Source organism: Dreissena polymorpha, chromosome 15 (assembly GCF_020536995.1).
Source record: "Dreissena polymorpha isolate Duluth1 chromosome 15, UMN_Dpol_1.0, whole genome shotgun sequence".
Classification (NCBI taxonomy): domain Eukaryota; kingdom Metazoa; phylum Mollusca; class Bivalvia; order Myida; family Dreissenidae; genus Dreissena; species Dreissena polymorpha.
Window position 1 is genome coordinate 43,121,172 of NC_068369.1, and position 8,987 is coordinate 43,130,158.

Consider the following 8,987-nt stretch of genomic DNA (forward strand, 5'->3'; position numbering starts at 1 on the left):
AATAAATAAAAAAAATAAGTTTGCAAATAATCTGGATTTGCAAACTTAATCTGGATACTGTTACAGATGATAAACGTTTTGTGTTATGGTAGGTGATAAAGTTTCGTTTTAGGATAGATAATAACAGTTACGTGTTATAATAAATTATAACAGTTTCGTGTTATGATAGATGATAACAGTTACGAATTTTAAAAGATGATAACAGCTTCGTGTCATTAAGATGATAAAGTTTCGTGTTATGATAGATGATAGCATGTTCGCGTTATGATAGATGACAACCGTTTCGTATTAAGATAGATGACAACAGTTTCGTATTATTATTGATGATAACAACTTAGTATTGTGATAAATGATGACAGTTTTATGTACTGATTGTACTTAGTATTATAATAGTTGATTACAGTTTCGTTTTATGAAAGAGGATAACGGTTTCGTGATATGATTGATGATTCGATGTACTCACGTATCGGCATCGACAGCGGGAATCCTTTGTTTCACCCAGGTCAGAAACTGGTCGAGGAAATTGTAGCAGACATTTGCCGACCATTCCTGTAAGTATTTACGAGGGCATTGATTAAATCGGTATACGGTTAGCTGCGTTTAGGTTCTTTAAACAGTGCACGTCTATAATGATCACATGAATAAAATCGAAAACAACCTGAGCTAATTACACTTGCTTTTTGTCGTGCTAAATGAGCCTTATGCCGTCCGCATATGCTAAGTCAGTGATCCGTTCCGTCTTTTGCGACTGAAAAAACCCTATCAAAACTAAAGGTTACCCTTGCGCTGTCCGGCATTTCTCGTGTGGGCATGCACTTGAGGCGGGTGACTATCCCCGAATCGTCTCTATAACAACCGACTACTTCAGAAACAGCGCCAAGTTGACATTGTGCCCACCACTTCAGCAGTTTGTGTCTGTTACAGAACATCTCAAGATTAAAACAGAGTAATAGCTATGTTTCCAGATGGTAAACTGCTGATACGTGTCGTAGTCTATATCAGAATAATACATGCAGACTAAATGCATTAAACATAGAAACTAAATTGTCAGAATATCAACCCGCTAACTTCTACATTTGATTATTTTGTTTTCATACTTAACCTTGTTCACCATTCATTGAACAGAATTGTAAAATATTTAAAAGCAAGGATCATTATTATTATTATTTTAAACCTATTTATTTAAGCTCGATTGCATAACAAGCCTGGTGCTTATATGAAACGCTTTGAGTCCGTTTCCTTGGTGTCTATTGGGGAGATCTAAAGAACGCTTCCACAGTGAGGATCGAACCCAGTGACACCATATCCACTACCCCACGGCGACCTTAGGTATTATTATTAAATATTGAATCACATGACGAACGTATTAATGAATAACAGGTTTGACTTAAACACTGCATTGTTTATAATATTTAAACTCCAATTTAAGAAATACTTTACCTCTGAAAGATTCTAAGCCTGCGTTCGTCATGCTCGGGTACGTGCTTGCAGGTTTTGATGTCCACGTAGCAATTAGCGTCCTTGTCGTAGGCATCCACGCCGTAATAGTACGCTGAAAGATTACACGACTATGTAAATAACACACTATAAAAAGAGTCATGATTGAACGATGGTTTCACATGAGGTCAGGCAAGATTACTTAATCTGTGGGTAAATCCTTACATACTTTGTCAAGTTGATACGCTGACATAAATGTTTTATCTTGAGCAAAGGTCCATATTTTTTTATTACCGACAAGCAGTATTTAACCAGATAAAACATTCATATTTTTCATTTTCGAAAATTTATCTGACAGTATCTTTGAAGTTGTAATATTGCTTCATATAAGAATGACAAACAAACATAAAGACTATACCGGGTAACGATTAGAAACACAAAACTAAAGTACAACTCTGGATTAGCAGACGATTTATTGCATAACGCTATATTAAGAAGCATTCCGAAGATACGCGATGTATCACCATTTAAACACGAACACTTACGGAAATTAACGAGAGTTAAAGCCTACCTAGAACATGGCCATTTACTTTCAGCTTGCTGACAACGTCAAACTCTTCATTTTGGTTGCATTGGCGATCGGGTTTTGGTTTGCCATCCGCCTCATCTGTGAATGTATACAAGATAAGTATTGATGCAAAGCATCAAAGGGCGTCGGGAATTTCAGTGTAAAACGCACTCAATGAAGTTACATGGAACGATTTTTTTCTACTGTAAATATTAATATATTGGCCAATTATTTTTAACAAAATAGAAAAAGATACTGGTATAACCATTATCTGTAATTTTGTGTTATAACCCCCAAATAACCATTATTTATGATGTTCTGTTATAACCCCCAAATAACCATTATCTATGATTCTGTGTTGTAACCCCCAACTATTTCATAGTTCATTTTATTTACATTGGTTTCCTTTTTTTACTGGCATCCGTGTGCAGTTTTCATTAATGGAACAGAACTGTGTAGGTTTTTAAAAATCTGTTTCATCTTGTAAGCGTAATTTCATATTTTTCTCAACTTCAACTATATGTGGTTCTTAAAAAAAACTCCGAGGAGTGCTTGACTCTAGAAAAACGGGTTGCTGGGAACAGCTCCTCCTTGATAAGCGGCTGCTTCCTTTATCGCAACTCATTGTTACAATCAATATTACGCGTCGCGCTTCGCGCTCTATATGTGGATAGAAAAAGTACTTAGGGCCTATGATAGACAACCATAAAAATACATGGATAATAGATGTGTTGTTTGCATTTAGTTGTTAATATAAAAACACATGTATATAAGATATTTAAGTGATGTAAGAAATTTTAATCAACGTTCTCACCACGCGACATCCATTAATTTTAATAAAAACGTTCAATTGTAGTAAAATGGATTTTAAAATGTCTACATAAAATAAAGCTTTAATTATTTATTAACCTGACTGAAAAAAAAGTCAGCCGCCGAACTGCTCCGTTCGTGCCGGAACCCGGGATTGAACCGGGGGCCTCAAGATGATTGTTGCGTAAACAACTTCAGTCTAACGCTCTCCCAACTGAGCTATTTTGGCTGACATCATTTATGTATTGCTATTTGGTGAAGTTGTGTATAGCGATCGTTATTATATGTCTATTAATAAACTAATACATTGTACGTTTCGTACCACTACGCCTTCCAATAAACTTGCTTGCGCGATAGGTCGTCAAATATCGTGCTACATTGATTCTCCACTAAATAAGCAAATTAGAAAAACCACAAAATAAATATATTTTGATTATGTTTTGTTTTTATACAAAACCAGAAAATTTCGCGTATTTGCCCAGTCCCTGTGATCTTTTACCCTGTGATCAGTTATGGATCAGTTATTAATTAAAACAATTAACTTTGCATTATTGGCTAAAAATGTTGTAATAAATGTAAGTGGCACAAATGCAGTACTTATTTACACTAATTTACACAAAAAATCACCACTATGCAAGATATTCTTAAAACAAAAATATATACATTGATCCGTAAAATAACTTCTCCTCTCATAAGCAAAAAAAAAATGCATTACATACTAATCGCCGCTCTCCAGAGCAACGCCAAATATATATTGACTATCGAGAACACACTAGCAATAAATCTGGAAGAGTGTACGAAGAATGCTTCTTTGGTACTAATTAGAACTGTTTTAAATGAATGCATTCTTCTTAAAAGTTGAATTTTGATTGGCGCGTGAACAAAAACACATGCTTTAAAAACGGTAATTTATTTAAATAATGGGCTCACATTTAATTTGATTTTGATTACTGCCTGTATGAACATTGCTTATTATCATGCATTTATATTACCGATACTATAATACGAATGAAAAACAAATACGTATTCGTATTAAAAAGCGGGCATAAGTTAATGGAAGTTTTTAGTTAACTCGTATGAAATTGGTTTCTGTAGAATGCACACCTGCGGTCAAGTACTGCAACATTTTCCATCCCCAAAATATTGACCGCACCCACGTCTCATCCTCCGGGTTGGGCGTGGCCGTTATCTCCCGGTCGAACTCGCACATGTAAAAGTTGTCGTCCCTGAAGATCACTCCAAACTTCCAGGGGTCTTTGTCGTACGGCGTACACATCACCTTGGCGAGCAGCTGTCTTCGGCCAACAAATGCATTCTTGAACTCGCTGCTCGGGAAATGTCTGTGAATGTGAATTCTAGTTCGTTAACCCTTTGCATGCTGGGAAATTTGTCGTCTGCTAAAATGTCGTCTGCTGAATTTCTAAAATTAGCATTTTCTTCGATTTCTTTTCAATAATACTATCAGAAAAGCAATCAGTTTGGATCCTGGATCCAAACTGTTTGCAAAGGCCTTTAAAATTCGGTTCCAGCACTGAAAGAGTTAACTGCAGTAAATTTTAAAGAGTTGATGCTCTGTGTTATTAGAGAATAAAACGTATGCTGGAAGAGTTTCTTGTTTACAAATAATTGTGGCATCCCCCCATGTTGGACGCTCAATTTTCTCTAAGTTATCCTTGCTTTTTTATTTTTAGTAAGTTGATAAATTTAATATCGATACGTTAAGTTAATTCATTATCATTAATGTAGATTTTGAAAACAACAGATTGTTAAGTTGCAAACCCAACGACTGCCAATGTAAGAGTTGTCAAAACATATCGATACAATATGATGTTACAATAAAAGAGATATTCTCGGGAAATAAACATCATAGGGATATCAGGCATTGCTCAAATAAATTACCTTTGTGGGTTATAAAGACCTTACAATTATAAATTAATCAGGAATAAGTTATTTTAAATATTTTGAACAGAAAGGAGCACATTCCCTTAAGAATATGCATGTAAGTTCATTTTGATTTAAGACCCTAACATTTTCTAAAGAATGTGAATGTAAGTCCATTTTCGACTTAAAGAGCATAACGGTTATACCGGTAACACTGTATTAAAACCATTCATTTTGTCGTGCTACATTTGAAAAATCAATATTATTTTTTTGACTTTTATTTTCGTTAAATTCGTATGCGGTTTACAACGCATGCGCAAAGCTAAAAACCTTATAAAGAAATAGAGCGGTTTCGTGGTTGGTAAAAGTCATTAAAAATAATCGTAGCAATTTTCAAAAAATGTAAATAAAGAAATCGTTTTAATTTCCAAAAACATTCATTAAAGTAATCGATCCACGAATTGAACACAAACACATAAAAAAAAGCGACGCAAATTCTTATGTCGCCAAAACCAGATAATCACGACTTTACGTGTCCACGAAAAGAGATTTTTGAAAAACCACGATCTTTTATTAAAGTGCTGTGAAAGCAATTTTAAGCCCAATTGCTATCGGACGTATTGTTTTAATTTATCTAGTTTTTAATGAACTAAAAGATTTAAAAACCTTTGATCAACCCAATGTCTATTATCGAATAATTAATATGCTATGGTTTTAAATCAATATAAATAATAACCTTTTCATTAAAGAATAACTGTAAAATATGTTTGTCTTATATAAATATATGCAAACAAATAAACAAACATGTAACTGTCTGATCGCTTTGTAACATACCAGGTAAGGCTTAGATTAAAACATCGGCGAGGCAGAATCGTTGATCTGTTTATCATAGCAAACACCGCCTTTTTGCAGAGAAATAATTAATTTTGTTGTTAAAGGGACCTTTTCACGTTTTGGTTAGTTGACCAAATTTTAAAAAAATGTTTCAGATTCACAAATTTTCGTTGTATTTATGATATTTGGGAGGAAACAGTTATACTGAACATTTACCATGCTCTAAAATATCCATTATAGGCATCTTTTGACGATTTAAAACCCTGTAAATTATATAGCTTTGCAACGCGAAACGATTGAATAATCTGGAGAGTTATGCTGGTGTCGTTATTTTTGTGTGACACTACGAGGATTGCTTATATAAAATATAAAATACAACACTGATTGTTTGAGCACGGATGGCCGAGTGGTCTAAGCGTTAGACCTTTACTTTAGGGGTCAGTGGTTCGAGCCCAGTGGCGGCTTACTTTTTTTCTTTCTTTAATTTTATTATTGTTTTTTTTAACTAGAGCTTTTTAAATCCAATGTTTACATTTATCAAGCTAAAGCATTTAATGACAAACTTCAGTACATGCCAAAATTGTGAAAAGGCCCCTTTAAGTCGCAGTTATATGACCTTCCATGAAGCATCGATTGATGCAAAATCTTCATGTTGACGTGATATGAAAACTTTATCTAGAAGCCTCATATCAGGCAATAATCAATAATGTGGCATGATAAAGTGCACAGCTTATCTAGCCTATCACAAGTCGCCATTTTTGTAAAACTCAAACGATAACTTAAATGACATTTTTCAAAAAATCCACCAACATTATTTAATGAATGTGTTTGGAAATTCAAAGATTTCTGTATTGACATTTTTTTGAAAATTCATACAATTAATTTTAATCAGCCGCGATACCGCTCTATTATTTTGTATAAGTTTTAAGCTTTGTGCATGTGCTGTATACCGCATGTCTACGAATATGAGTATCAATTGAATGCTATGTTTATTACTTAGAAAACACAGATATATGACGACCGGAATGTACTGTGTTTGCAACTCAACTAAACACATCAAGAATGGCTGTTAAATCGTCGACTTGGGTGGAAGTGGATGCAACATGAATACACATGAGCTGACTAATACATACGTTGGCAAATATAATAAATAAATGCATTGTCATTTATAATAATACGGGAATGTACACGACCCCCCCCCCCCCTAGCAGAAAAAAAACAACACGAAAATCTTAATTGCCAGTTTCAATGTACATGTCTGATTTTACACACATGTCTTCCCATGCTGGTGAGAGGTGAGAGACCATTCCTCATCCTGGGGTTCTGAATGCTAAATAATTTGTGTATTAAACCTTAATAAGTTACTCTTCAATCAAACTCATTTTCAAAAAATGCCACTAAAATTTCCTTTTTCTTAAATTATTTTTCACATAAATAAATGCAGTCTTTTGAATGAAAATTATGACCGTAAATTGTCTTTTCAGATTTTTTTTCCCGATTCACAACTCTTAACTCCATTTCATACGTTCGATCTCGAAGAGTATACACCTAACTTTAAAGAGTATGTTTGTTTATTAGAAACACGGACATGAACGGAACACACTGTTTTGACGACCACTTTCTGATGTAACCTACCAAATATCCAAATTCTATACTGTGTGCGTTTTCTAAGTGAAGAACTAAAGGATTACGAAGCGTTTTAGGTAGAGATTTCGTTTGAACAAAAAGTTTTCTATCGATACACGATGGACAAATGGCGCTCCTGAAAGCTCGAAATATTTCGCAATAAAATGGCAAAATTGCTGCGTGTTATACATGAACATACTATACCTAAAAAATAGAAGATTCAACATATCAGATCGGCCTTCTCTTGCGCACCACAACGTAGAACAGCGAATGTAGTATTACAATAAAAGAATGTGCACTATTTCCTTTAATTGATGTTGGTTGATTTCTGTCATGTCGATTTATTTGTTGGTAATTTTTAAGGGTGCTTAAACGACAACTTGTCAGAACGATAAAGTCCTTTTGTACCAAAACGGCATTTTAAGGCCGCAAAAAAGGTGTATTGTGTCGCAGGGGCATGTTATTGTGTCAGCGTAACCCAAACGAAAAAGCGAGAATGACATGACAGCAACGGATAACCATAGTCATTTAGTCTTATTATCTGCTGTTATCCTGATTTGAACCGTAGTTGAAGATAACTGTATGTTGTTATCATGCATTCAAACAGAGGTAAAACTATTTGTATTCAATTATTATCATGTACACGATTATTCTCACAAGACCAATATGGCTCGGAAACAGTATTTTCATGCCAGATTGGGTGGAAATATTCAGTAAATACTTAATTATACGTGCATTGTTTATGGTCCAGTTGAAATGTTCATATGACCGATGCAAATCAGTCATGAAACAGTATAATGGACTGGTCAAGGGACATATAATTAACTTTTTTTGCAAAATGGGGAGCAATGCAAATAAACAACAGCAAGATTTTGAGGCGATTCAATAGCTACTCATTCCACCATTTAGTTTTTTTAAAGATAAATGTTAAGTCCACCCCAATAATTAAGAAAACTAACTTACTTCTCGCGATCTTCCTGAATCCATCGCAGGATGTAGTCAATGTTGTTCAGCTGATGATCTGGGGGCGTTGATATATCTACGTACCCCTCGTTCAAATCCAACTTCACTCTTTTCAGATCACTCGGCATCTTAAGGAACTTCTTCTGACTCTCGTCAAATGCGAGTTCGCCATCTCCATCAACCGAAAAATGACCAACTATTTCTGCCTCTGGAAATGTTCCACCGGGTAAAGGTTCATCAAATATTTCCAATGGTGCCACCTTGAACAGCGACATCCTTGCGATACGATGCTATCCGAAGCTATCCGAAGCTTGTTATGACTAAATCTGCGCAGGATCTGCTACAAATATTATAAACTTCGACTGCAGTGTGCGTACTTAAAGCGGGTATATACGATTTTGTCAAATATTTATGAATTTATATAAACTGTGTAAAAAAACTTATTATATATATATTTCAATATAAATTAAAATAAATGTTAAGAAGAACATGTGTCGAAAAATGCGAAATAAGCCAGATATTTAATTCTGAAATTGAAAACGGCTGTACAGCCGAATTCGCCAGCATGTATACCATACATGTACGATGTGCATCTAAACTTACGAGGGGTGTTCCAGAAGTTCGTGGATTTTCGATATAACCTTCATTTGGTAACATAAATGGACAAACAAATAGCATGTTAAGAATATTTCGTCCTTTCCAAATCTACTCTCCAAATATCATGGAAATACATAAAACAATAAATATATATCAGAGATTTAAACATGTGCACAATGCGCACACCGACGCACGTGTAGCGTTTCTGTTCAACGTCAATGACGTTATGAAGTAAACAACTGTCAAACCTTTTCCACATAATCACCTCCAA

At 34.6% G+C, this 8,987-nt stretch overlaps 1 protein-coding gene across 1 annotated transcript; it reads right to left on the reverse strand.

Annotated features, from left to right (window-relative positions):
* Window positions 1-436: 436 nt before the first annotated feature.
* On the reverse strand, window positions 437-8,667 carry LOC127861027 (decapping and exoribonuclease protein-like). Its single transcript, XM_052399385.1, has 6 exons — window positions 8,120-8,667; window positions 3,920-4,155; window positions 2,009-2,104; window positions 1,441-1,552; window positions 780-915; window positions 437-549 (listed from the first exon to the last, which is right to left on the reverse strand). The coding sequence occupies exons 1-6, from the start codon at window positions 8,392-8,394 to the stop codon at window positions 460-462; spliced, it is 945 nt and encodes a 314-aa protein (XP_052255345.1). The 5' UTR covers window positions 8,395-8,667; the 3' UTR covers window positions 437-459.
* Between the last annotated feature and the right edge of the window lie 320 nt (window positions 8,668-8,987).

Coding starts and splice junctions, on each gene's coding strand:
- LOC127861027 (XM_052399385.1), bottom strand. CDS start 8,394: ATGTCGCTGTTCAAGGTGGCACCATTGGAAATATTTGATGAACCTTTA. Junction 4,156..8,119: donor ATTCAGGAAGATCGCGAGAA/GTAAGTTAGTTT, acceptor TCACATTCACAG/ACATTTCCCGAGCAGCGAGT. Junction 550..779: donor AAATGCCGGACAGCGCAAGG/GTAACCTTTAGT, acceptor AAATACTTACAG/GAATGGTCGGCAAATGTCTG.